At 40.0% G+C, this 27,668-nt stretch overlaps 4 protein-coding genes across 4 annotated transcripts; all 4 read right to left on the bottom strand.

The window, feature by feature from the left end:
- Window positions 1-6,279: 6,279 nt before the first annotated feature.
- LOC311249486 (solute carrier family 22 member 13-like) lies at window positions 6,280-7,879 on the bottom strand. The gene is made up of 2 exons (XM_084340552.1): window positions 7,017-7,879; window positions 6,280-6,861 (listed from the first exon to the last, which is right to left on the bottom strand). Exons 1-2 carry the CDS (start codon window positions 7,389-7,391, stop codon window positions 6,709-6,711), a joined length of 528 nt encoding a protein of 175 aa, XP_084196678.1. The 5' UTR covers window positions 7,392-7,879; the 3' UTR covers window positions 6,280-6,708.
- A 102-nt stretch (window positions 7,880-7,981) lies between these two features.
- Window positions 7,982-13,053, bottom strand: LOC311249808 (solute carrier family 22 member 13-like). The gene is made up of 8 exons (XM_084341124.1): window positions 12,589-13,053; window positions 11,833-11,936; window positions 11,194-11,348; window positions 10,520-10,691; window positions 10,225-10,407; window positions 8,725-9,014; window positions 8,531-8,639; window positions 7,982-8,439 (listed from the first exon to the last, which is right to left on the bottom strand). Exons 1-8 carry the CDS (start codon window positions 12,961-12,963, stop codon window positions 8,241-8,243), a joined length of 1,587 nt encoding a protein of 528 aa, XP_084197250.1. The 5' UTR covers window positions 12,964-13,053; the 3' UTR covers window positions 7,982-8,240.
- A 2,620-nt stretch (window positions 13,054-15,673) lies between these two features.
- LOC311249806 (solute carrier family 22 member 13-like) lies at window positions 15,674-19,461 on the bottom strand. Its single transcript, XM_084341122.1, has 9 exons — window positions 18,964-19,461; window positions 18,732-18,835; window positions 18,157-18,361; window positions 17,712-17,959; window positions 17,468-17,588; window positions 17,294-17,388; window positions 16,904-17,118; window positions 16,661-16,769; window positions 15,674-16,056 (listed from the first exon to the last, which is right to left on the bottom strand). The coding sequence occupies exons 1-9, from the start codon at window positions 19,336-19,338 to the stop codon at window positions 15,858-15,860; spliced, it is 1,671 nt and encodes a 556-aa protein (XP_084197248.1). The 5' UTR covers window positions 19,339-19,461; the 3' UTR covers window positions 15,674-15,857.
- A 2,833-nt stretch (window positions 19,462-22,294) lies between these two features.
- On the bottom strand, window positions 22,295-26,925 carry LOC311249367 (solute carrier family 22 member 13-like; the record flags this gene model as incomplete). The annotated part of the gene is made up of 9 exons (XM_084340368.1): window positions 22,295-22,996; window positions 24,253-24,361; window positions 24,482-24,696; window positions 24,907-25,001; window positions 25,081-25,201; window positions 25,325-25,496; window positions 25,751-25,905; window positions 26,319-26,422; window positions 26,551-26,925. 9 exons carry the CDS (start codon window positions 26,923-26,925, stop codon window positions 22,798-22,800), a joined length of 1,545 nt encoding a protein of 514 aa, XP_084196494.1. The 3' UTR covers window positions 22,295-22,797.
- Between the last annotated feature and the right edge of the window lie 743 nt (window positions 26,926-27,668).

Genomic DNA, 27,668 nt, shown 5'->3' with positions numbered 1-27,668 from the left:
GTGTACACACTAGGCTTCTCAATTAGATAATTGTATATGTCGGGCCATATAATAGCTGGCCATTTGGACATATCTGAAATCCATTCCTCACTCGGAATATTTTATGAATCTGGTAATTTCTCACCAGTACTGAAGACCAGTTTGTTCAGGTAATCGGTGCAGTCTGAGCTGCTGAGGCTGTTGATATAATTGGACTGAGCCATCTCTGTCAAGACCTAGCTAACGAGCTGTCAGACCTGTAGTGTAAAGTATATTTACCGATATTGGCGGGGTTTTTTTTCTTTCTAAATGTTGGCAGGCCGTAAAGTAGCCTCGTCGTAAACATTTTTACTTTGACTTTGTTAGCGTTCACTAACATTGCCACCCTGCTCCTGATATCGTAGACAACCAAAACAGCCGTCGCAACCTGGTAAGTCGAGTGACATTCACGGACATTTCAGCAAGTGTTTTTCCGAAGCAGTCTTTTGCCCCCTGGTTGCGCGCGTACCTAGTATTGTTTGTACACAAGAAACCCGTCTATTAGCTAAATATATTATTTTGTACCAACCATAAGTTGTTTCGATGTTACAACACTTGCAGTAATCTTGTATTTACCTTAATAGGCTATTATTAAAACTTTGACAATGATAAATTAAATACCCAATTAAAATGTGTCTGTGTAACCCAGCTGTAGTGTCAGCCAGCCAAGTTTTCTGTTAACATTGTTTTGTGTAGTGCCCCTTTAAGGGTCATATTACGTAGCGTGACGATAGCCAATAGTGTTGTTTGTTACTGAAGGATCGCGGGCTCAGAGGTTCATTACTGCGCATGTGTGTCTGCTCGGCGGTGCTCTGTGTTAGCCTGCTTTTCTTCTCATTAATATACGATGTTTCCATGCTAGGTAAGCATTCGTATTTCATGTGGCAATTGTCTGTGTTGTGATAAGTAATATGGTTATGTTCGACTGACCGAATTGGTAGCGAGTCAATGTTATTTGTATGCTAGCGGTAAAATGCTAATTCGCTAATAGCCGCCATGCTAGGCGGACTTTACAGTTAGTACTGTGGTGTTAAATGTATGTTTGATGTGAAATGCAGCGAGTTAAAACTCTGTGTAGTGCTACATTAAGAGTATGTTATATTGTTTGTTACAGAGGTTCACATGTGTGTCTGCTCGACGGTGCTCTGTGTTAGCCTGCTTTTCTTCTCATTAATATACGATGTTTCCATGCTAGGAGGTTTCTTGCTAGTGGGTGCGTTTCCTGTGGCTACTGGGAGGACAGCTGCCGCCTGCCATCTATGGGATCTCGTCTGATAATTTTCCAGGCAAAGCATCACCTCACACTCACATATAGAGCTCTATATGACTGTTTTTTTTTTTTTGCTAAAAGACGATTAAAGGACAGATGGAGAATTTTCTCATTTTGAGTTGAAGACCGTCCGGTAGGCTATTGAACTGTTCTCAAAAGCTGAGAAAGAGACTTTCAATTCAAACAGAATTTCCTCAGAAAGAGGGAAATGTATTTTGTGTTTTCTTATTTTTGTCAACATAATGATAAAAAGTTAAGGTTATACAGCGGTGGTTGTATGATTTGCACTTTCAGCATTTGCATTCAGTGTAAAGATGAAATGACGCATTTCAGTTCAGAAATTAATGGATGTAAATAAACTGAACAGGTGGTAAACTTCTACCATAACTCTGGTAAATCCATTATTATTATTATTGGTTACATCTGCAGAACACAGCTATGTTGTAGGGTATTGGAGTTAGGCCATGGCAGTTACATTCTGGTGTTAGTCTTAGTGTTGTAATGCATTGACTCTTTTCAGCAAGCAGTCCTACTCAAATAAACATTATTCTATTCTCTCTGCTGTCCTGCAATAGACCATCTACCAGCATGGAAGATGAGGGAGATAAATCACCAGAATATATGACAGACATAGATAGCAGAGAAGCAGAAATGTCCGAGTCCAGAGCAGCATGTGCCTGTAATGTTTTTTTAAAAAATCTCACACTGCTATAATAAGGCAGCCGGCGGTTCCATTTTTCACTGAGCACCTGCCCCCCAAAATGTCTGTGCACGCCACTGCAGGTCACAGTTCACGTTAAACAGGCTCTTTGAATAGGGCTATGTAAAACTTCAATTCACATGCCTCTACATGAAATATAAAATTCTCATCACAAACATGAATAAACATTAACCAATCACACTATTTTTTTTTTAGCTTCCATCTGTTGTAAACTTTCAACAAAGCAATAACACAAACAGTGAAATGTAAGTTAATGTAAGTAAAATTAGCATAAATCTGGATAAATTTAACAATGTATATAAATCACATGTTCAATAGTATGTGAATGCAGCCAACTAGCAACCACACATACAGCTTCAAACAAACAGCAACAAAAGAGAAGTCAGTCATGCCTTTTTGGACCTTGATCTGCTCAAGGATCTAATTAACTTTGCCTTTACGTTAGATGTCCTGTCTGTCTCCGATACACTTTTGAAATTCAGGCCAAAACATAGAAAGATAGCAAGTCTAACACAATGGGACTGCTACAAGCCAACGAAAACCTACACATACAGCTTCAAACAAACAGCAACATAGGTGAGGTCAGTCATGCACTTCTGGACCCTATTTTTGCCAGATCTGCTTAACTTTGCTTTTACCTTAGCTACGCTGTCTCCGATATGGCTGCACCTAAATAAATGTTTTGAACAGAACAAGTTTTTATTTGAAAACCATTTGTGAATACATCAATTTCTACAAAACTAGCAGTCATAAAATGCACCAAAAAACAACTAAAACAAGACTTAAAATGAAATCTAAAAAATACTTCAACAATTTTCAATTTTACCCTTTATTACTCAAAAGTTTGCTTTTTTAACCACAAGTTTACAATGAAGTAATCAATGACTGTACTTGACACCATTTTATACCTGATAATAGATAAGGAACAAAATGAACGTTTAACTCTTGATTATAATTTCATTTCAAATTCCAGCTCTTGGTTGATTTGTTCAGCACTGTGTCTGCTCCATGTAGATTCATTCAGGGATCCCTTCTCCGTGGCTCTTCCTGAGGTTTCTTCCATCTTGTTTCCCCCCCTTGTTAAAAGGTTGTTTTTTTTCTCAATATGGCAAGTTTTTCCTCACTCGAACCGAGGGTCTAAGGACAGAGGGTGTCATGCACTGTACAGATCGTAAAGCCCACTTAGGCAATGTGATTGAGATTTTGGGCTATATAAATAACATTGATTTGATTTGATATACAGCATTTTATACTCAGCTCACCTCAGCTCAGTAGTGTGGTCTTGAAGTTGAACATTGAAGGTTTCAGGCAGTAGCCAACACACACCCCCAGCAATTAAGGGGGAGATGCCATATATCAGCATGGGGATGCTGTAATGGTAGACGTCCAGGAGCCGGACCAGGGGAGCGAGGAAGCCCGCCACACGAGCACACACTGAGTTTATATTAACACCATTCTGCCTGCAAGAAAGTAAAATGGAAAGTACAATCACACTTATTGTAATGATTTCGGTAACGACTTAAATTACAGTCCACAAATAATAGAGTAATTAAAAAGTAAATAAAAACACACACACATAAAAAAAACACATATTAATGAGAATTTCATTATTAAAGTGGCCCACCTTTTTTTATTTACTGTAGATATAGTGTAGTTGCTATACAGGCTGTAAACTAAAGTGGTCCAGATCAATCATTAGCTTTCTGTGTGAATAAATGTTGATGTCAGTTATACAAACGGAGGCTAAAGTGCGAAAAAAAAATGCCAACTATCATAGCTAACGTTCTTAGTGAAATATGATTTGATGTGCTTGTAATGAGTCATTTATGTAATCATCATGAGTAGCAGTAGAAAGACTGATATTACCTCAAAATGGTTGGGTACAGTTCTGGAGTGTAAATGTAGGCTGTGGTGAAAGAGGCAGTTGCAGCAAATTTTCCCATTACAGCTATGGTTGTTGCCACTACTGGAAGATCTGTTAATAATATATTTGAATTTACAGGCATATGTCAGATATACACTGAAGACTTTAAACCTCTATATATATATATAAAAAAAATAATATAGTATAACTTTGTCCAAGGTTTTATCACTAGGCTCTGCAATCACATCACATGGATTCTCTTATCACTGTTATGCTGATGACACCCAGCTGTTCCTCTCCTTTCCCCAATCCTCCAATACCCATGTTGCCACGCGCATCTCGGACTGTCTGGCAGACATCCCCACTTGGACAACTGCCCATCATCTCAAGCTCAACCTTAGTAAAACTGAACTCCTCTTCATCCTGGGGAAAGACTGCCCTCACATAGACCTGTCATTCACTGTCGAGAACGTCACAGTATCGCCTTCATCGACTTCAAAGAATCTGGGTGCTATCCTCGACGACAGACTTTCCTGCACCCCCAACATCACCGCGGTGGCCCGATCCTGTAGATTTGCCCTCTAGAACATCCGCAGGATCCGGTCCTTCCTCACTAAGGAAGCAACACAACTCCTGGTTCAATCGCTGGTCATCTCCCGCCTCGACTACTGCAACTCACTATTGGCTGGACTCCCAGCCTCTGCAACTAAACCTTTGCAACGCATCCAGAATGCTGCAGCACGCCTTGTTTTCAATCTACCCAAATTCTCCGATGTGACCCCCCTACTCCGTGACCTCCACTGGCTTCCGGTTGCGGCCCGCAAGACCATGGTGCTGGCCTTCAAGGCCGTCAACCGACCTGCACCTGTCTACCTCCAAACAACGATCAGACCACACGCCCCATCACGAGTACTTCGCTCTACTACATCGGCCGGCCGGCTGGTACCGCCATCGCTGAGAGCAAACTAAAACCGCACAGCGAAATCCCGACTCTTCTCTGTTCTGGCACCCCAGCGGTGGAATGAACTTCCGACCAACGTCAGGACAGCAGAATCGCTTGTGACAAATGTACTTATTGTAAGTCGCTTTGGACAAAAGCGTCTGCTAAATGCCCTAAGTGTAAATGTAAATGTTAATGGTTTTAAATTACCATTTGGAATAGCAAGGACCAAGAGGCAAGCAGTACCCCCAAAGAGCAGGTAGCCTGATTGACACGTTCTCCTTCCAAAATGCTGATTCAAAGCCAAAGCGCTTAGGTTTGCAGGAATTTCAATAAGACCAAAGATGAACTGTGTGAGGAAGAGATTCAGACCAAATCCACGAACATTCAGGCTCAGTCCATAATATAGCAGACTTGATGAAAACCTGGTAACACAGTTGGAGAGAAACATTCAGTTAATACTTAGCAACAGTGTTATTGGGACAGAGTGTACTGTTATGAGCCATGACATATCATTGCTAAACATTATTACAAACATTTACAACGATTGAAAAAGCACACCAATTAAAACCCATTAGGAGAGTGCGTTTTCTCAAATACGAAATCCGGAAGAGGTCCAACACATTTCTTCTTTCAGTTGTACCCTCCACCTCGCACTGAAAAATAAGTTTCAGAAAATGACCACATATCATAGAGAGATTTACTATATATTTAATCAAAGTGATGCAGCTCACCGTGTCTTGCAGATCATCTGGGATCGTCCTCCCATTCACCCTGGCTGCCCTCCGAAGCAAGTTTAGCGCCTCCTCCTTCCTGCCCTGGGCCATGAGCCAACGAGCCGACTCTGGGAGAAACCTATTGAAACAGAGGTTCAAAATCAGAGATGTTATAATTAAAACTTCGCCACAATGTGTTTGTCAAGTTGCACTTGATGAAGTTTAAAATGATAATGGTCAGGTAGACTACTGACCAGTAATGGAAACCCACAAGAAGGACAAGAGGGCCGAAGAGCACGAGCTGCAGGATCCTCCAGTTGTGGATTAAATACGCAATACCAGACAACAGCATCAGTCCAACAGAAAAGAGTATAAGAAGCAGCCATGTGCAAAGAGTATTCTTAGACGGACCAGTCCACTCCACCCCTGTGAGACAGATGTAGATGTCATGAACACAATTACCTATTACTCTATACATTATAGTGCTTCCTAACACCAGACTCTCAGTCACCAGTGTTTGAAAGGTGCTATTCCCAACTCACCATCCCAATGCGTCAGTATTTGACAATTTGGGAATGAGACTCAAAAATCAACTTTTCTTACAAATAGGACCTTTAATGCCAACATTACTGTTGTGGCAGAGTTGAACTGAACCATTTGTGCTAACAGTGAAAGACAGATGTTTAGATTGATCTTAAAGAAAATCAGATCAGTAAGTTGGACATAACCCAACAATGGCCTTTTTTTTTATTTTTACACTTCCACTACTCAATATAATTTGGGTGTCTTTTCAGAGATGAACAGTGTACCTACCCATCACAGATATGCTGATTAAAATGACGCCTCCTGTAGCCCCACAAAAATTTTTTAGGACCAAGTAAAAATAGATGTTTGGTGAGAACGCTGTACCCACACCAAACAAAAGTAGTAAAATGAGGGAGAGTAGGATTGCAATGCGTCGTCCAAACCTTCAGACAAGGAAGAAAAGGCATCTCTTCAAGGTGAATTCATCGAAATATGTTTATTCTTAATGAATCACTGTTTGTTTGGCACCATGTAGGCATCATTAGTTGAGGTCTTGTTTTCAAACTTTTTCCAAGTCTTGTAGACAAAGACTAATAATTAGCATAACAGCTACTGTGAAATCAAAATCTCATGTTTAACAAAGAATGAGAACTATCACTGAAATTGAACAGGAGGTGATAGTGGACATGTTGTTGGTCCCAACCTGTCAGAAATTGCCCCGAAGACCAGTGCTCCAACCAGAACACCTGCCATGTAGATGGACTGTGATGCCTCAACCAAGCCACTCTTGTCACAAACGAGATCAAACTGAGAAGAAAAGGCAGTTAACAGGAGTAGATCGGAAAGGAATCGATCAAAGAAGGGTTTACAGGATCAATACACACATCTTAGGGTGTGAGCAACAATTTGGAAACTGAGGATTTAGACGTTAAGTAGGGACCCCGAGGTGTTTTCTTGCTTACCTCTGTCACAATGCTGGAAGTACCTTCTGGTGCCTCATAGTCCCATCCATCTATGCATCCAGTTGTGCTGTTAATCCCATACGCTTCAATGGAATCCAAATCCAAATCCACAGGTGTGAACAATTTACAGCTTTCAAACCTTCCATCGTTGTTCACAGGGAGGGTGAGATTTCTTTGTCTCTCACCTGTCAGGTTGGGTCCACGCTCCAAAATCCAGTCAGTGTTGCAGTGATGTGGGAAGCTCATGGCTGTATATACCTGACCAATCGTGTTGAAAGCAGAAAAAATGCTGCAAATGCATAATGCAGCCACTAAACGTTTCTGAAATAAACCAAACTCCCCAACCTCCTTTAGGATCTGCCCGAAGTTGCTCATGTTGACAAGTGGCTGAATCTTTAGTGCGTCCTCATGAAAGTGCAGCGTTAAGTATGGGTGAGCCAGTTATTAGTCAAAAAGTTACAAGTCTAGCACTGTAGTTGCATATATCTGATCTTGCTAAGTAATCTTTAACCAACATGAATAAACATTAACCAAGCACACTATTTTTTGGCTTCCATCTGTTGTAAACTTTCAACAAAGCAATAACACGAGCAGTGAAATGTAAGTTATTGTAAGTGAAATTAGCACGAATTAGGATAAATTTAACAATGTATATTAATCACATGTTCAATAGTATGTGAATGCAGCCAACTAGCAACCACACATAGAGCTTCAAACAAACAGCAACAAAGGAGAAGTCAGTCATGCCCTTTTGGACCTTATTCTGGTCAAGGATCTAATTAACTTTGCTTTTATCTTAGCTACACTGTCTCTGATATGGATGCACATAAATAAATGTTTGGAACAAAACAAGTTTTTATTTGGGAACCATTTGTGAATACAAAACTGACAGTCATAAAATGCACTAAAAACAACTAAAACAAGACTTTAAAATGAAATTTAAAAAATACTTACCTATCTAACAATCTTTTTACCTTTATTACTCACAAGTTTGATCACTTCATTGTAAAATTGACTGTACTTGACTTAAGGAACAAAATAAACTTTGAACTCCTGATTATAATATACTTTCAAATTCCAGCTCTTGGTTGATTTGTTCAGCACTGTGACTGCTCCACGTAGATTCATTCACCGGTTTTCTGAAATCAAAAATAGGGAAAATTGTAAGATATAATTATGTCAATACATTGTATCAATACAAATGTATTTCCGGCATTTATATGCTCACTTCAGCTCAGTGTGGTCTTGAAGCTCAACATTGAGGGTTTCAGGCAGAAGCAAACAGAAACACCCAGCGACAACGGGGGCGATGCCATATATGAGCATGGGGATGGTGTAGTGGTAGACCTCCAGGAGCCGGATTAGTGGAGAGAGGATGCCCCCCATACGAGAACACATGGAGTTTACACCTACACCATTGTGCCTACAAGAATCGACTCATATTAACACTTATGAGTGTTACCAAGATTTTTTTATGTAATAATCATGAGCAGCAGAATAGAGAGTGGCATTACCTCAAAGTGGTTGGGTATAACTCTGTAGTGTAAACGTAGACTGTGCTGAAAGAGGCAGTGGCAAAAAATTTCCCCAGTGAGGCTATGATTGTGACCACCACTGGAAGATCTGTTGGGTAATTAATATTTTTTCAGAAACACAATTTTCATGTCAGGCAAACACTTAACAAATTACATCTCTGTAACAATTTATTTAAGATTAAAAAAACAAACAAACATGGCAAAGGTTTTGAAAGTACCATTTGGGATGGCAAGGACCACGAAGCAAGCAACACCCCCAGAGAACAGAAAGACTGCTTGAGATATTCTCCTTCCAAAGTGCTGCATCAAAAACAAACTGCTCAAGATTGCAGGAATTTCCACAAATCCAAAGATGAACTGTGTGAGGTAGAGATTCAGGCCAAAACCGCCAGTATTCAGGGTCAGTCCATAATATAGCAGGCTTGTTGAAAACCTGGTCAGAGTTGGAGAGACCACATCAGTTTAGCTACGACTTAAAAACAGTATTATTGGGACAAATGTGCCATTGAATATTACACTATTATACTAGTGATTCACAGACTGAGAGAGAAACAGGCATGAACAGTTACATCAATTAAAGAAGACAAACCAGTTAAAGCCCATTATGAGGGTACGTTTTCTCAAATACGGTATTCGGAAGACATCAAATGTGTTTCTTTTTTCAGATGTACCCTCCATCTCTAGCTGAAAAGTAAAAAGGCAGAAAATGTACAGATGTTAAAGAGAGGTTTACTATATATTGACTCAAATGCCCAGTCCCAATTCCTGCCCTTGGCCCTACCACTTAGCCCTACCCCTCTGTTTTGCACGTTCACATCTAGGGGTAGGGTTTCCCGATTCCTGTAGGGATATAGGTGTCGGGTAAAGTGTTTTCAGATGCAAACTTCAAACCCAGACTTATGGGAAGGAGCTGCCATTTAAAGGTATCATGATCCTTGTCTTTATGACAAGCAATAAAAATTGCAGCCAATTTTTTTGATGTCTCAGAAGCCTACCAACTATACCTAGTGCAGCAAAGTTGCTGCACTAGCTTCTCTAATATCAGTGTAAACTAGCAGGGTAGGCGCACGGGTTGCTTATGTCAGCCCAAAAGCAACGCTAGCATTAGTGGCCAGTAACAAAGCAACATTCTTTTTATTTGATGACTTGATTGATAGCTTGAAGCTGTGACTGAATTGTGAGCATCCATGCTTTTTTTTATCTCGATCAGATAAATAGCAAATAGTATTCTGATAATACCGGGATTTCCACAGGAACGCAAGAGAAATCCCCACCGCGGAAGGTGCCGTATTGGAAAGTCCGGTTGTAATGTAAACACCGTCAACATCAACTGATGACGTATGAGGGTTGAATAAACCCCCAGGAAGAGCGCCAGGCTTTGAAGCCAACTTTGGTAGTGGCACAACTGTGTAATTACAATGTCACGTGATGCACTGGGGCCCAAAAATACTTTTTTCAATAAGCTTACATTGTGAAAGAAGTGGCTGTAAAACGGTGGATACATTTTTTTTGAGCATCACAAACCCCACAAAATCACTTGTTTGACTGTCATAATCTGAACCATTTGGTCCAATAAAATTTGGAAAGTCGAGAAGAGTTTAAATCACTTCAACTCTATGCAAGTTTGCCGGAAGTCAGCCGGCTCAGTCGAGGGAAGTCTCTAGTGATCGTGCTTTATGGGCCACACAACACGCAGGAAATGGGATTGGGCCAAAGTGTGTTTGATGCAGTTAACCTTGTCTAGCAGATCATCTGGGACTGTCCTCTCATTCACCCTGGCTGCCCTCCGGAGTTCCTTGAGTGCTTCATCCTTCCTTCCATGGGTCACGAGCCAGCGAGCTGACTCTGGGAGAAACCTATCAGAACACAGGTTCAAAATCAGAGATGTTATATTTATTTCCCTACATATTACATTTATGTTTTTGGCAAATAGCATGAACATATCAATATGCTGTGTATTATGCTGACCAGTAAAAGAATCCCAGGAGAAGGAGAAGAGGGCTGAAGAGCACCATCTGCAGGATCCTCCAGGCGCTGATTAAATATGCAATACCACACAACAGCATCAGTCCAACAGGAAAGAACATAATGATGATCTGTGCGCAAAGAGCGGCCTTAGAGGGATCAGTCCACTCCACTCCTGCATGACAGATGTGGATTGCATATTCATCTAACAAGGTATACAGCAAGCCTGTTCAACTAGGGCCAGATTAGAAAAATGTCAAGGGACCCTTTGTCTGATCAGCAATGCTCAGAATTTACATGTGTTAAAATGAATTTTTAGTCAATTAACCTTTTTTAATTTTAGAAGTCAGTTTCGAAGATTTAACAGCCTGGTTTGAAGCTTTTGTAACAAGAGTGTGTTTGTGCTCACCAACAAACATAACAAATAAATGAATAAATAAATAAATATTAAGTTGTTAGAGGGCCGGATGAATGGGTCCAGGTTAAAGGGACCAGTTTTACTGACAGTGAAAATGGAGACGTTTGGGTTGATCACGGAAAGAAATTGCCCCGACCAATCAGTAACTTTGTTGCAGAAAAAGCCCAACATCCTCCAACAGCCTCTACATAGTCCATTTTCTGGCACTTCTACTGCTATATAAAATCTGTCTTTAGTCACAGTTGAACAGTATACCTACCCAACACGGATGAGTTCATCATGAAGACACCTGCTGAAGTCCCACAGAAAAATTTTAAGAATATGTAAACATAGATGTTTGGAGAGAAAGCAGCACCCACACCAAAAAACAGTAAGACAAAGAGGGAGAGCAGGATTGCAAAGCGTCGCCCGAACCTACAAACAAAGGAGAAAAATCATTTGTTTTGTGTTAAAGGCTGCAGATTGAATTTACACATACAGTACATATTTATTGTTTATCATTCATTTATTGTTTATCATTCATTCTGCTTCTCATAGATTTCCCTTTCATGGTTTGTCCAGAGACGTCACCGTTTGTGCATCTAGGTGTGTTTTAGGGACAAAGAATGACCATTTTTGTCATCATTGTTGGTCGATCTCTCTGTACTGTATGTTTATCCTTGTTATTTCTTTTTTCGACTTGTAGTAATTTCCTTTTTGTTAAATGGAAAACTTTAAGGTCTTGATTACGTATCTTTTTATTTCGACTTTCTAAGGAAACCTTTCCTTTAGTTGGTTACATCACCCAGTTTTATACATAACTAGTAATTAGCATAACTGCTGCTGTGTAACCAAAATCTCCTGAAATGTTCTACTATCACTTGCATTGGACAGAAGTGAATGTTTTATTGGCCCTTACCTGTCAGATATTGCCCCGTACGCCAGCGCTCCAACCAGACAACCTGCCATGTAGATGGACTGCGATGCCTCAACGAAATCACTCTTGTCACAAACCAGATCAAACTGAGAAGAGAAAATGAATATGAAGGGAGGAGAAAGGAAGGGGAAAGATCAGAGAAAGAGTTGAGAGGAGGGCTATAGCAAGGATTTACAGGGTCAATACACACAACTGAGGGACTGTGTGAGAAAGAATTTGGACTTTTAGGGTCTGGAAGAAGGAGAATTCAGTTGAGATACAAAGAGGTCCAGTTAGAGAAAATTTCCTCAAGCGAAGGTCCAGAACATTGTAATGTCTAACTCGAAATACAATTCAGTGCCATATACAAAATATTGAAGTAGCCCAGTAGTTGTATTAACGTCTGTATGTAGTCAACAACTAACTGTTAAATACATGTCTTTATTTATCCAATATTGTCAGTTTTCCCACTGATCTAAGGGATTTTGAATAAGTACTTAATTAATAAATACATTGTCTGAATGCATTTCAAGTACAATAAGGGCTGCAATGTAAAATATAACACATAACAGATTTATGTGCTGCTTTTAATTATCACATCGCTCTAGGAACATATGAGACAGACTGTTTTTGAATTTTTTTTTGATTAAACGCTCTGTTTAATATAATAATAATAATAAAAAATATAGTAATAATTCTCAATATGATAGGATAGCGTCTGGATCCAGACATGGGACCCTGAGGTTTTTTCTTGCTTACCTCTGTCACAATGCTGGAAGCACCTTTGGGTGCCTCAAAGTCCCATCCATCTATGCATCCAGTTGTGCTGTTAATCCCATATGCTTCAATGGTTTCCAGATCCAAATCCATAGGTGTGAACATTTTACAGCTTTCAAAACTTCCATCCTTGTTCACGGGGAGGGTGAGATTTCTTCGTCTCTCACCTGTCAGGTTGGGCCCACGCTCCAAGATCCAGTCAGTGTTGCAGTGATGTGGGAAGCTCATGGCTGTAAACACCTGACCAATCAAGTCAAAAGAACCAAAAATGCAAGGGATGCATAATGCAGCCACTAAACGTTTCTGAAACAAACCAAACTCCCCAACCTCCTTTAGGATCTGCCCGAAGTTGCTCATATTGAAATGAGGTTGAATCTGCAGTGCTTCAACTGCAAAGGTCAGTGTTGAGTATGAATGTGCCCCCTTCTGAGTGCCATAATCTTGCTAATTAATCTTTAACCAATGGTGTCAAGTTTTTAACTCCTTCCTCTCCAGCCCATTACATTGTCACTGGCTGGGTCTAATCATTCACTAGCGACCATTATTACTCGGTATCATTGTTCAGCTTTATATCTTTATGGTGTTGCGGAAAAAAACTCTTCAGATGGGCCTCAGGTCTTCGACAACACTTAGTCAAATAATTCAAAAAGGTTAAAGTTCTTGGATTTACTGTGGCAAAATACAGCAAACCGAGGCTGCTATATGAACACAGACACTGAAACCTGGAGTAGAGCATCACCTTATATCCACTGGAGAACTCCTTTACATGCCAGCTGTCCAATCTACTTTCAAGCCAGCTTCTCTTAACATAATGGCATCAAAACACTGGATATATGCAAAAATTAAACAAGACATGAATAGTAAACAGGGCCTGCCTTCAGCCCCAGCTGTCACTGACTTGTAGTTGCTCTGCCCCTTTGCTATTGTTAACCATGCACATATGCGTTCCAGTTTACTCATGCACATTTTACCGAGTACGGAGGCCCAGAACGGTTGAACCAAAAGCGAAAGCCACAACAGGAATGCAAAAGTAACATTTGCAGTTAAGATTTTAAATGTAGTTAGAAATTGATCTGCCATTGTAAAGGTGCAAATCATTTTTTAAAAGTCTATATTTCTTTATTGGAGAAGTATCACACATCGCTGGTGTAGTGTGTTTTTGAACCTGTGTCCTGTGGGTGAAATTCCCCTAGATGGCAGTGTTGACCCTCCTACAAACACACTAACTGTTGCTCATTTTGCCAACCCAAGAAATGTAATTTGGCAGTTAACGGTTAATTGACTTCATTTTGTAATCAATGACAACAGCACTAAATTTGATGCTTCCACTCTGTTTAACTTTAAACAAAACAATGAAATAAGCAGTAATACAGACAGTGACAGTAACTGAGCTCTGGTAAATTTAACTTTATTGATGTAGCACTTTTAACACACGCCATTCACAATGAGCATATAAAAAAGAGAATAAAATCACATGTTCAACAGCATGTACTCAACGAACACCAGTACACGCACAGCTTCAAACAAAATGGCAATAAAGGTGAAGTCAGTCATGCTCCTTCGGTTCGTTTGTTGTCAGATCTGACAGCCTGCCAGGTGACAATCTCTGTTCTTATCAAGGATCTTTTGTAAACTTTGCTTTTACTTTGGCTGCTCTGTCTCTCTCTGATATGACAGGTGAACATGCACCCATCAGCCACAGTATTAAAACCCCTGAAAGGTGAAGTGATTAACATTGATCATCTCGGTACAATGCAATATTCTGTTGGGAGACGCTGAAGACTGGAATTCATGGTGATGCCTCTTTGACATGCAACACCCCAGCAAAACACCAAGTACACCACCCCCCATGGCAATGGCACTACCTACTGGCAGTGCTGCTGTGCAGGACAGTACACCCTGACATACTGCAAAATGGGCAACATTTCAAACATGACAAAGAACTCAAGACAACAACTTAACCCTGATCCCAGTCCCATCGAGCATCCATGGGACGTGCTGTAACAAGTCTGATCCTTAGAGGCCCCCTCTTAGAGGACCTGTTTTTTGGCACATTCGATGGATGCATGATTGGGATTGGGATTGGCAATTTGGAGGCCAGGTTGACGCTTTTAACTTTTTGTCCATCTCTCGGGCATCTAACATCCACATGAATGCCAGGGCCCAAGGTTTCCCAGCAGAACATTGCACTGTAAGAAGATGATCAATGTTATTTACTTTACCTGCCAGTGGTTTTAATGTTGTTGCTAGTCGGTTGAGAATGGATAATGAATCCATTCGACTTAAGAAAAAGAAGCATTTGTGTGAATAAATCAATTTCTAATAAACTTCCAGGTATAAATGCATGAAAAGCTAAAACAAATTGTGACTTAAAAACGAAATAAAATCCCTTAATAATAATGATTAAAATGACTCATCAGTTTGATTTCTGCATCTTAAACTGTAGTTAAAACTATATAAAATGTAGTCGACTTCTTTGCTTCTAGATAATAAGTAAGGGAAGAGAGAAACTGATCTTCTGATTATGATTTCAGATCGAATTACAATTGTCCTCTTCAGTAATTTCTTCAGGACTGAATCTGTCCGATGTAGGTCCGTTCACTGCTTTTCTACAATCCAAAACAAAATAAAGTATTATAATATACAATAATTTACACTTGAAACGTTGATTCCAAAGAAGCTGAATAATTAGCAAAACCTTTTTCGAGCTATATTTAGTTGAATACATCACAAAGACAAAATAAATAATGTTCAAATTGATAAACATATACTTTTTTGTATATATACATATATTTATTTTGAATTTGAACCCAGTGAAATCTACAATCAGAAATCTACATGCCTCTGATGACACTGCATTAAAAACCAACGATTACAACAATGATTATATAAAGGAGGTTACTACATGGGCTCTGGAACAATTGGAAAAACATTTTTGTGAATACAGTTTGTTGGTGCGATTATCCCAGGAAGGCAATGCAAAGCCACCTTCTGCACATGTTACAACAGCTTGGCATTGTAGTACAAGAGTGCAGGTACTAGACTGGCATGCCCACAGTCCAACCCTGTCTCCAATTGAAAATGTGTAGCGCAGTATGACGAGCAATATACGATTAAATGGAAACCCCAGACTGTATTAAATTGAATATTTTTGAATTCTTGACACAGCATCCCAGCCTTTGTGGGAAATGGGTTGTGAAACAATGTATTTTGATTGTAATTTTCTTCAAATATAGCATTTTATACTCGGCTTACTTCAGCTTAGTGTGGTCTTGAAGTTCAACATTGAGGGTTTCAGGCAGTAGAAAACACAAACACCCAGCAGCAATGGGGATGATGCCATATATGAGCATGGGGATGGTGTAATGGTAGACCTCCAGGAGCCGGATTAGTGGAGCAAGGATGCCCGCCACACGAGCACACATGGAGTTTACACCTACACCATTCTGCCTGCAAGAACATACAATGGACTCTTAAGAGATTGCATACTTATTGAAAGGATTAAGTTAACACTTTAGATTACAGCCCACACATTAAAGTGTAATCATTGATTATATAAAAATACTTGCTGCATGCCTAATATAAGGTTTTAGGGTAATTAGCCTGATGATCAGCCACAATCAGTAATCACTGTAAACACATAATTACGCTGTAAATCATTAATCAAACCACAAACTAACCGCAGTCAATGAATGTCAGAAAAACCTTATAATACAGTAGCGGCTACCAGTGTTTCTGTTTAGCTGACAAACACATACATACATACATACATACATACATAAAAGCTTGCTATTAATCTGTTCACATATAATGACATGTTATGACTCTTGGACTGTTATTAACATTTTCAAATGGTCGCAGTTATGTCAGGGTGAGGCACAAAAACAACTTGGTTAGGTTCAGGCACAAAGACGACTTGGTTAGATTTGGGCTTCAAGCTGAAACAGCCAAAAATATATGTCAAGCTCAATGTTAAAAAAGATCATTTTCTAACAGTGATAATGTTTGTTTTTATGTAATAATCATGTGCAGAAAGCATAAGGAGTGACATTACCTCAAAATAGTTGGATATAACTCTGTAGTGTAAACGTAAGCTGTGCTGAAAGAGGCAGACGCAGCAAATTTCCCCAGTACAGCTATGGTTGTGACCACCACTGGAAGGTCTGTTGGGTAAATAATATACTTGAAAAATTAGTACAGTAGCTGTCAGATGAATGGCAAATTATTACCACAGCTGAAACAAATGTTTTCAGATTTAAAAAAAAAAAAAAAAACATGGGCAAGGCTTTGAAAGTACCATTTGGGATAGCAAGGATCACGAGGCAAGCAGCACCCCCAATGAAAAGGTATCCTGCTTGACATATTTTCCTTCCAAAGTGCTGCATCAAAAATAAACTGCTCAACTGTGCAGGAATTTCGACAAGACCAAAGATGAATTGTGTGAGGTAGAGATTCAGGCCAAAACCTCCAACATTCAGGCTCAGTCCATAATATAGCAGACTTGTTGAAAACCTGGTGACAGAGTTGGAGAAGTATGTTTAGTTTTCCTACTACTTATAAAAAAGGACAATTGGGACACCTGTGTACTGTGAGAGCTGTTGCTACTACATGTTATTGCTAAAAATTATTGATGTACCTCATCTACTGTGATTGCCAGACTGAGAGATATAAGTTAAAAAAGACACACCAGTTAAAGCCCATTATGAGGGTACGTCTTCTCAAATACGGTATTCGGAAGACGTCCAACATGTTTCTTTTTTCAGATGTACCCTCCATCTCCAACTGAAAAAGTTAAAAGTCTGTTTCAGAAAATGAATACATTTCGTTATGTCCTAGTCAAAGTGTGTGTGATGCAGCTCACCTTATCTAGCAGATCTTCTGGGACCGTCCTCCCATTCACCCTGGCTGCCCTCCGAAGCTCCTTTAGTGCCTCCTCTTTCCTGCCTTGGGTTATGAGCCAGCGAGCTGACTCTGGGAGACACCTATTGAAACACAGGTTCAAATTCAGACGGTATGATTTTGAAGTGACCATTATAGCTGTATTGTTTTTGGCAAATAGCACCTCCTACACTTGTCGAAGCATTATGGTCAGATAGACTACTGACCAGTAAAAGAATCCCAGAAGAAGGACAACAGGGCTGGCGAGCACCAGCAGCAGGATCCTCCAGTTAGGGATTAAATATGCAATACCAGACAACAGCATCAGTCCGGCAGGAAAGAACATCATGATGATTGTTGTGCAAAGAGCAGCCTTAGAGGGATCAGTCCACTCCACTCCTGTACAACAAATATGGATTTTATGAATATAATCACCTATTACTGTATACAGTACAGTGCTGCCGAACCCCATAGACTAATTCTTAAGCAGATTTATACTGTATGTTTAATATGCCACCATTACTGTAGTGGCAGAGTTGAACTGAACCAGTTACAATGACAGTGCAAAGAAAGATGTTTGGCTTGATCAAAGAAAGAAATTGCCCCCACCAATCAGTAACTTTGGCTATAACAAAGCCCAACACCAGCCTCTCCGTAGTCCTATTTTGGCACTTCTGCTGTATACAATCTGTCTTTAGTCAACAGATGAACAGTGTACCTACCCAACACAGATGTGATCATTACAACGACATCTGCTGAAGTCCCACTGAAAAATTTTAGGACCATGTAAACATAGATGTTTGGTGAGAACGCAGCACCCACACCAAAAAACAGATGGACACAGAGGGCAAATAGGATTGCAAAACGTCGCCCAAACCTACAAACAAAGGAGAGAAATAATTTGTTTTGTGTTAAAGTCAACTTATATACACATACTGCTTATTATTCACTTTTTTTTCCCATGCAGGGGTTTAGATTTTACAGTTTTCCCAGTGATTTCCCTCAATGGCGTCATTGTTGGTATCATTTTTTTCTGTCCCTCTGTATGTTTCTTCTCCCCACAAATATATTTCATGTCCAAGTCCTGCACCAATTTCCTTTTGTTAAATAAAACACTTTAAGGTCTTGTATGCTACACAAAGAGTAATTATCATAGCAGCTACTGTCAAACCAAAGTCTCTTTAAGTCTCACAAAGATTGATATCACTGATATTCAAGGTGGGAGTGCGTGTGTTACTGGTCCTAACCTGTCCGAAACTGCTCCGTGGACCAGCGCTCCAACCAGATAACCTGCCATGTAGATGGACTGAGATACTTCAATCAGACCAGTCTTGTCACAAACCAGATCAAACTGAGAATAAAAGGAAGGTGACAAGAGGAGAACCAAAAGGAATCGATCAAAGAAAGAATCAAGAGCAAGGGCACAGGAAGGCTTTACAGGATCAATACATAGAGCCCTTGTGGTGTTTTCTTGCTTACCTCTGTCACAAAGCTGGAAGCACCTTTGGGTGCCTCAAAGTCCCATCCATCTATGCATCCAGTTGTGCTGTTAATCCCATATGCTTCAATGGTTTCCAGATCCAAATCCACAGGTGTGAACATTTTACAGCTTTCAAACCTTCCATCCTTGTTCACGGGGAGGGTGAGATTTCTTCGTCTCTCATCAGTCAGGTTGGGTCCACGCTCCAAGATCCAGTCAGTGTTGCAGTGATGTGGGAAGCTCATGCCGGTAAACACCTGACCAATCACGTCAAAACCACCAAAAATGCTCGGGATGCATAATGCAGCCAATAAACATTTCTGAAACAAACCAAACTCCCCGATCTCCTTTAGGATCTGCCTGAAGTTGCTCATTTTGACATCTGGCTGATTTTGCAGTGCTTCCCTATCAAAGTGTGGTCTCAGTTATGTAGGTGCCCGGGTCCAAAAGTCTAGCACTATACGGTACATGCATATATCTGACCTTACCAGGTAATCTTTAACCACGAGCAATCCAAGAGTGTGATATACCAGTCATATTTTATTTGGCTTCATTGTTTTAGTCAGGAACAACAAGAATAAGTTATAAACTTCTGCTAGTTGGAAAACTATAAACAAAGCAATAAAATGACCATTGATAAAGACAAATAATAACTCAGCTCTGCTAAATTTGACTTTAACGAAATAGCACTTAGATAAAAACAACATTCATACAATGAGCTTCCTCCAACCTCCTTTAGCATCTGCCTGAAGTTGCTCATATTGACATGTTGAATTTGCAGTGCTTCGACTGTAAAGGTCAGTGTTAAGTATGAATGTGCCCCCTTCTGAGTGCCAAAATCTTGCTAATTAATCTTTAACCAAAGGTGTCAAGTTTTTAACTCCTTCCTCTCCAGCCCATTACATTGTCACTGGCTGGGTCTAATCATTCACTAGCGACCATTATTACTCGGCAGCACTGTTCAGTGTTATATCTTTATGGGGTTGCGGAAGAAAACTCTTCAGATGGGCCTCAGATCTTCGACAACGCTTCAGTCACATCAACTTCAGTCAAATAATTCAAAAAGGTTAAAGTTCTTGGATTTACTGTGGCAAAATACAGCAAACCGAGGCTGCTACATGAACACAGACACTGAAACCTGGAGTAGAGCATCACCTTCTATCCACTGGAGAACTCCTTTACATGCCAGCTGTCCAATCTACTTTCAACCCAGCTTCTCTTAACATAATGGCATCAAAACACTGGATATATGCAAAAATTAAACAAGACATGAAAGGTAAACAGGGTCTGCCTTCAGCCCCAGCTGTCACTGACTTGCAGTTGCTCTGCCCCTTTGCTATTTTTCACCATGCACATATGCTTTCCAGTTTACTCATGCACATTTTACCGAGTACGGAGGCCCAGAACGGTCAAACCAAATGCAAAAGCCACAACAGGAATGCAAAAGTAACATTTGCAGTTAAGATTTTAAATGTAGTAGTAATTGATCTGCCATTGTCAAGGTGCAAATCATTTTTTAAAAGTCTATATTTCTTTATTGGAGAAGTATCACACATCGCTGGTGTAGTGTGTTTTTGAACCTGTGTCCTGTGGGTGAAATTCCCCTAGATGGCAGTGTCGACCCACTAACTGTTGCTCATTTTGCCAACCCAAGAAATGTAATTTGGCAGTTAACGGTTAATTGACTTCATTTTGTAATCGATGACAACAGCACTAAATTTGATGCTTCCACTCTGTTTAACTTTAAACAAAACAATGAAATAAGCAGTAACACAGACGGTGACAATAAGTGAGCTCTGGTACATTTAACTTTATTGATGTAGCACTTTTAACACACGCCATTCACAATGAGTTTCATAGTGCAGATAGACTGGACATATAAAAAAGAGAATAAAATCACATGTTTAACAGTATGTACTCAACGAACACCAGTACACGCACAGCTTCAAACAAAATGGCAATATAGGTGAAGTCAGTCATGCTCCTTCGGACTTTGTTGTCAGATCTGACAGTCGGCCAGGTGACAATCTCTGTTCTTATCAAGGATCTTTTGTAAACTTTGCTTTTACTTTAGCTGCTCTGTCTCTCTGACATGACAGGTGAACATGCATCCATCAGCCACAGTATTAAAACCCCTGAAAGGTGAAGTGATTAACATTGATCATCTCGGTACAATGCAATGTTCTGTTGGGAGACGCTGGAGCCTGGAATTCATGGTGATGCCACTTTGACATGCAACACCCCAGCAAAACACCAAGTACAGCCCCCCCCCCCCCCCATGGCAATGGCACTACCTACTGGCAGTGCTGCTGTGCAGGAGAGTACACCATGACATACTGCAAAATGGGCTCAGGTATGGCCCGGGGAACAAGACAAAGACCTCAAGACAACAACTTGAACCTTGAATTTCACAGATCCCAGTCCCATCGAGCATCCATGGGACGTGCTGTAACAAGTCTGATCCTTAAAGGCCCCACTCTGTGATCGGACTTGCTTTTCGGCACATTCAACGGATGCTCGATTGGATTGGGATTGGCAATTTGGAGGCCAGGTTGATGCTTTTAACTTTTTGTCCATCTCTCGGGCAATCCATGGTTAGTCTATAAGGTATGGCAGGGCGTATTGTCCTTCAGCGGGTGGATGCTGCCATCAGGGAGTGCCGTTGACATGGGGTGGTGTACTTTGTCTGTAACAGTGTTTGGGCAGGTGGTGTGTATCTAAGTAACATCCACATGAATGCCAGGACCCAAGGTTTCCCAGCAGAACATTGCACTGTAAGAAGACGATCAATGTTATTCACTTTACCTGCCAGTGGTTTTAATGTTGTTGCTAGTCAGTTGAGAATGGATAATGAATCCATTCGGCTTGAGAAAAAGAAGCATTTGTGTGAATAAATCAATTTCTAATAAACTTCCATGTATGAGATGCAGAAAAACTAAAACAAGTTTTGACTTAAAAATGAAATAAAATCCTTAAATAATAATGGTTAAAATGACTCATCAGTTTGATTTCTGCATCTTAAACCAGTTAAAACTATAAAAACTGTAGTCGACTTCTTTGCTACCTGATAATAAATAAGGGAAAAGAGAAAGCGACCTTCTGAATATGACTTCAGATCGAATTACAATTTGTCCTCTTCTGTAATTTCTTCAGGACTGAATCTGTCCGATGTAGGTCCATTCACTGCTTTTCTACAATCCAAAACAAAACGTAGTATTATAATATAGAACGATTTACACTTGAAACGTTGATTCCAAAGAAGCTGAATAATTAGCAAAACCTTTTACAAGCTATATTTAGTTGAATACATCACAAAGACAAAATAAATAATGTTCAAATTGATAAACGTGTACTTTTTTGTATATATACATATATTTATTTTGAATTTGAACCCAGTGAAATCTACAATCAGAAATCTACATGCCTCTGATGACACTGCATTAAAAACCAACGATTAAAACAATGATTATATAAAGGAGGTTACTACATGGGCTCGGGAACAATTGGAAAAAAGTTTTTGTGAATACAGTTTGTTGCTGTGCTTATCCCAGGAAGGCAATGCAAAGCCACCTTCTGCACATGTTACAACAGCTTGGCATTGTAGTACAAGAGTGCAGGTACTAGACTGGCATGCCCACAGTCCAACCCTGTCTCCAATTGAAAATGTGTAGCGCAGTATGACGAGCAAAATACGATTAAATGGAAACCCCAGACTGTATTAAATTGAATATTTTTGAATTCTTGACACTGCATCTCAGCCTTTGTGGGAAATAGGTTGTGAAACAATGTATTTTGATTTTAATTTTCTTCAAATATAGCATTTTATACTCAGCTTACTTCAGCTCCATGTGGTCTTGAAGTTCAACATTGAGGGTTTCAGGCAGTAGAAAACACAAACACCCAGCAGCAATGGGGATGATGCCATATATGAGCATGGGGATGGTGTAGTGGTAGACCTCCAGGAGCCGGATTAGTGGAGCGAGGATGCCCGCCACACGAGCACACATGGAGTTTACACCTACACCATTCTGCCTGCAAAAACATACAATGGACTCTTAAAGGATAACTACCGTTTTTTACAACCTGGACCTTATTTCTGGCAAAATATATGGTCATTTACTCACCCAGATAACTTTGGTGTCATTCGGCGTCGTTCGGACGAAATTAGATCCAGTGTAGCGTCGATATATCCATATAATGGGAGAGACGGGGCAGCGACACACAGCCTCTATATAACGCATTATCTGCCACGAAACTAGTTAATTTCATCAATATTTTGTTATGAAATGCTAGCGCTATTCCCCTCTGAGTCCGGGCTCGTCCGTTATCAACATCCAGGGTCAAACTAGCAGTAGCAGCTACAGGTAAACAAGCCGCGCTGTCGCGGGTGCGCGCGCAGCTCAGAGACGACATCTTCCAGGTCAGAGGTAGTAGATCAGCCTACAGACCCCGGATGTTGACAACAGACGAGCCCGGACTCAGAGGCTAATAGCGCTAGCATTTCATAACAAAATATTGATGAAATGAACTAGTTTCGTGGCAGATAATGTGTTATATAGAGGCTGTGTGTCGCTGCCCCGTCTCTCCCATTATATGGATATATCGCCGCTACACTGGATCTAATTTCGTCCGAACGACGCCGAATGACACCAAAGTTATCTGGGTGAGTAAATGACCATATATTTTGCCAGAAATAAGGTCCAGGTTGTAAAAAACGGTAGTTATCCTTTAAGAGATTGCATACTTATTGAAAGGATTAAGTTAACACTTTAGATTACAGCCCACACATTACAGTGTAATCATTGTATAAAAATACTTGCTGCATGCCTAATATAAGGTTTTAGGGTAATTAGCCTGATGATCAGCCACAATCAGTAATCAATGTAAACTGATAATTAGACTGTAAACTATTAATCAAACCACAAACTAACCGCAGTCAATGAATGTCAGAAAAACCTTATAATACAGTAGCGGCTACCAGTGTTTCTGTTTAGCTGACAAACGCAAACATACATACATAAAAGCTTGCTATTAATCTGTTCACATATAATGACATGTTGTGACTCTTGGACTGTTATTAACATTTTCAAATGGTTGCAGTTATGTCACGGTGAGGCAAAAAAACAACTTGGTTAGTTTTAGGTACAAAAACGACTAGATTTGGGCTTCAAGCTGAAACAGCCAAAAATATATGTCAAGCTCAATGTTGAAAGAGATCCTTTTCTGACAGTGATAATGTTTGTTTTTATGTGATAATCAAGTGCAGCAAGCACAAGGAGTGACATTACCTTAAAATAGTTGGGTATAACTCTGCAGTGTAAACGTAAGCTGTGTTAAAAGAGGCAGGTGCAGCAAATTTCCCCAGTACAGCTATGGTTGTGACCACCACTGGAAGGTCTGTTGGGTAAATAATATATTTGATAAATGAGTACAGTAGCTGTCAGATAAATACCAAACTATTATCACAGCTGTAACAAATGTTTTCAGATAAAAAAATGGGCAAGGCTTTGAAAGTACCATTTGGGATAGCAAGGATCACGAGGCAAGCAGCACCCCCAATGAAAAGGTATCCTGCTTGACATATTTTCCTTCCAAAGTGCTGCATCAAAAATAAACTGCTCAACATTCCAGGAATTTCGACAAGACCAAAGATGAATTGTGTGAGGTAGAGATTCAGGCCAAAACCTCCGACATTCAGGCTCAGTCCATAATATAGCAGACTTGTTGAAAACCTGGTGACAGAGTTGGAGAAGTATGTTTAGTTTTCCTACTACTTATAAAAAAGGACAATTGGGACACCTGTGTACTGTGAGAGCTGTTGCTACTACATGTCATTGCTAAAAAATATTGATGTATCTCATCTACTGTGATTGCCTGACTGAGAGAGACAGTGACGCGAACATTTATATCAATTAGATTATATATTATATCAAAAGACACACCAGTTAAAGCCCATTATGAGGGTACGTTTCCTCAAATACGGTATTCGGAAGACGTCCAACATGTTTCTTTTTTCAGATGTAACCTCCATCTCCAACTGAAAAAGTTAAAAGTCTGTTTCAGAAAATGAATACATTTCGTTATGTCCTAGTCAAAGTGTGTGTGATGCAGCTCACCTTATCTAGCAGATCTTCTGGGACCGTCCTCCCATTCACCCTGGCTGCCCTCCGAAGCTCCTTTAGTGCCTCCTCCTTCCTGCCTTGAGTTATGAGCCAGCGAGCTGACTCTGGGAGACACCTATTGAAACACAGGTTCAAATTCAGACAGTATGATTTTGAAGTTACAACTATAGCTGTATTGTTTTTGGCAAATAACACCTCCTACACTCGTCGAAGCATTATGGTCAGATAGACTACTGACCAGTAAAAGAATCCCAGAGGAAGGACAACAGGGCTGGCGAGCACCAGCAGCAGGATCCTCCAGTTAGGGATTAAATATGCAATACCAGACAACAGCATCAGTCCGGTAGAAAAGAACATAATGATGATTGTTGTGCAAAGAGCAGCCTTAGAGGGATCAGTCCACTCCACTCCTGTACAACAGATATGGATTTTATGAACATAATCACCTATTAGCGTATACAGTACAGTGCTGCCGAACCCCATAGACTAATTCTTAAGCAGATTTATACTGTATGTTTAATATGCCACCATTACTGTAGTGGCAGAGTTGAACTGAACCAGTTGACTGACAGTGGAAAGAAAGATGTTTGGGTTGATCAAAGAAAGAAATTGCCCCAACCAATCAGTAAATTGTCTTTAGTCAACAGATGAACAGTGTACCTACCCAACACAGATGTGATCATTATAATGACAGCTGCTGAAGTCCCACTGAAAAATTTTAGGACCATGTAAACATAGATGTTTGGTGAGAACGCAGCACCCACACCAAAAAATAGTGTGACACAGAGGGCAAGTAGGATTGCAAAACGTCGCCCAAACCTACAAAGGAGAGAAATAATTTGTTCTGTGTTAAAGTGAACTTATATACACATACTGCTTATTATTCACTTTTTTTTTCTCATGCAGGAGTTTAGATTTTACAGTTGATTTCCCTTATATGGTTTGTCTGAAGTAGTAACTGTTATGTATTTAGGTGTTCTAGGAGGCAAGATGGCGTCATTGTTGGTATCATTGTTGGTCTGTCCCTCTGTATGTTTCTTCTCCCAATAAATATATTTTGTCCAAGTCCTGCACCAATTTCCTTTTTATTAAATAAAACACTTTAAGGTCTTGTATGCTACACAAAGAGTAATTAGCATAGCAGCTACTGTCAAACCAAAGTCTCTTTAAGTCTTACAAAGATTGATATCACTGATATTCAAGGTGGGAGTGCACGTGTTACTGGTCCTAACCTGTCCGAAACTGCTCCGTGGACCAGCGCTCCAACCAGATAACCTGCCATGTAGATGGACTGAGATACTTCAATCAGACCAGTCTTGTCACAAACCAGATCAAACTGAGAAGAAAAGGAAGGTGACAAGAGGAGAAGCAAAAGGAATCGATCAAAGAAAGAATCAAGAGCAAGGCCACAGGAAGGGTTTACAGGATCAATACATAGAGCCCTTGTGGTGTTTTCTTGCTTACCTCTGTCACAAAGCTGGAAGCACCTTTGGGTGCCTCAAAGTCCCATCCATCTATGCATCCAGTTGTGCTGTTAATCCCATATGCTTCAATGGTTTCCAGATCCAAATCCACAGGTGTGAACATTTTACAGCTTTCAAACCTTCCATCCTTGTTCACGGGGAGGGTGAGATTTCTTTGTCTCTCATCAGTCAGGTTGGGCCCACGCTCCAAGATCCAGTCAGTGTTGCAGTGATGTGGGAAGCTCACGCCGGTAAACACCTGACCAATCACGTCAAAACCACCAAAAATGCTCGGGATGCATAATGCAGCCAATAAACATTTCTGAAACAAACCAAACTCCCCGACCTCCTTTAGGATCTGCCCAAAGTTGCTCATATTGACGTCTGGCTGAATTTGCAGTGCTTCCCCATCAAAGTGTGGTCTGAGTTATGAATGCGCCCAGGTCTGTGTGCCAAAAGTCTAGCACTATCGATACAAATATCTGACCTTACCAGGTAATCTTTAACCACAAGCAATCCAAGACTGTGAAGAGCGTGAACAACAATAATATTTTATAAACTTCCGCTAGTTGTAAAATTATAAACAAAGCAATAAAATGAGACAACAATCATACAATGAGCTTCTCATTGCAGATAGAAATTAAACAATAAATATCACATGTTCAACAGTATGTACATTCAGCCAACTAACAGCTACACACATAAAGCTTCAAACAAACAGCAATAAAGATGAAAACAATCATGCCCTTTTGTACCCTACTTGGATCACATGGTTTTACCTAAGCTGCTGTGTCTGTCTCTTACAGTATAAAGATGCACATCATTTGATGGTGGGAATGGGAGAGGTTTAATAAACAGAACCATGTGTGCGAATAAATCAAGTTCCAGGGATAAGATGCACTACAAACTAAAACAAATCGTGACATTAAAATTAAATCATGCAAAATCTTCACTTATATTTTACCATTAATAATAACTCACCAGTTGTATTTTTTCAAATTTAAAAACTTCTTGCAAATTGGGCCTTTAAGGTATAAACAAACTGCGATCATGTTTTGAATACATTATATGGTAAAATGTAGTTTATTGAAATTATGTATTTATGAAAAATAACCGATA

Source organism: Pagrus pagrus, assembly GCF_965226575.1.
Source record: "Pagrus pagrus genome assembly, chromosome: 20".
Taxonomy (NCBI): Eukaryota; Metazoa; Chordata; class Actinopteri; order Spariformes; family Sparidae; genus Pagrus; species Pagrus pagrus.
Note: the sequence above shows the minus strand (reverse complement) of the source record. Positions and strands in the feature narration are given on the sequence as shown.

Excerpts from the sequence above, each read along its gene's own strand:
- LOC311249486 (XM_084340552.1), bottom strand. The coding sequence starts at position 7,391 with ATGAGCAACTTCGGGCAGATCCTAAAGGAGGTTGGGGAGTTTGGTTTA. Across the intron at positions 6,862-7,016 it reads CTTCCAGCATTGTGACAGAG|TTTGATCTCGTTTGTGACAA; the intron begins GTAAGCAAGAAA and ends TTTTCTTCTCAG.
- LOC311249808 (XM_084341124.1), bottom strand. The coding sequence starts at position 12,963 with ATGAGCAACTTCGGGCAGATCCTAAAGGAGGTTGGGGAGTTTGGTTTG. Across the intron at positions 11,937-12,588 it reads CTTCCAGCATTGTGACAGAG|TTTGATCTGGTTTGTGACAA; the intron begins GTAAGCAAGAAA and ends TTCTCTTCTCAG. Across the intron at positions 9,015-10,224 it reads CGTGTTGTGTGGCCCATAAA|AACTGATGTGGTCTCTCCAA; the intron begins GCACGATCACTA and ends AAGTCGTAGCTA.
- LOC311249806 (XM_084341122.1), bottom strand. The coding sequence starts at position 19,338 with ATGAGCAACTTCAGGCAGATCCTAAAGGAGATCGGGGAGTTTGGTTTG. Across the intron at positions 18,362-18,731 it reads CACGGAGCAGTTTCGGACAG|GTTTGGGCGACGTTTTGCAA; the intron begins GTTAGGACCAGT and ends CTTTGTTTGTAG. Across the intron at positions 17,589-17,711 it reads CTTCTGGGATTCTTTTACTG|GTGTCTCCCAGAGTCAGCTC; the intron begins GTCAGTAGTCTA and ends GTGTTTCAATAG.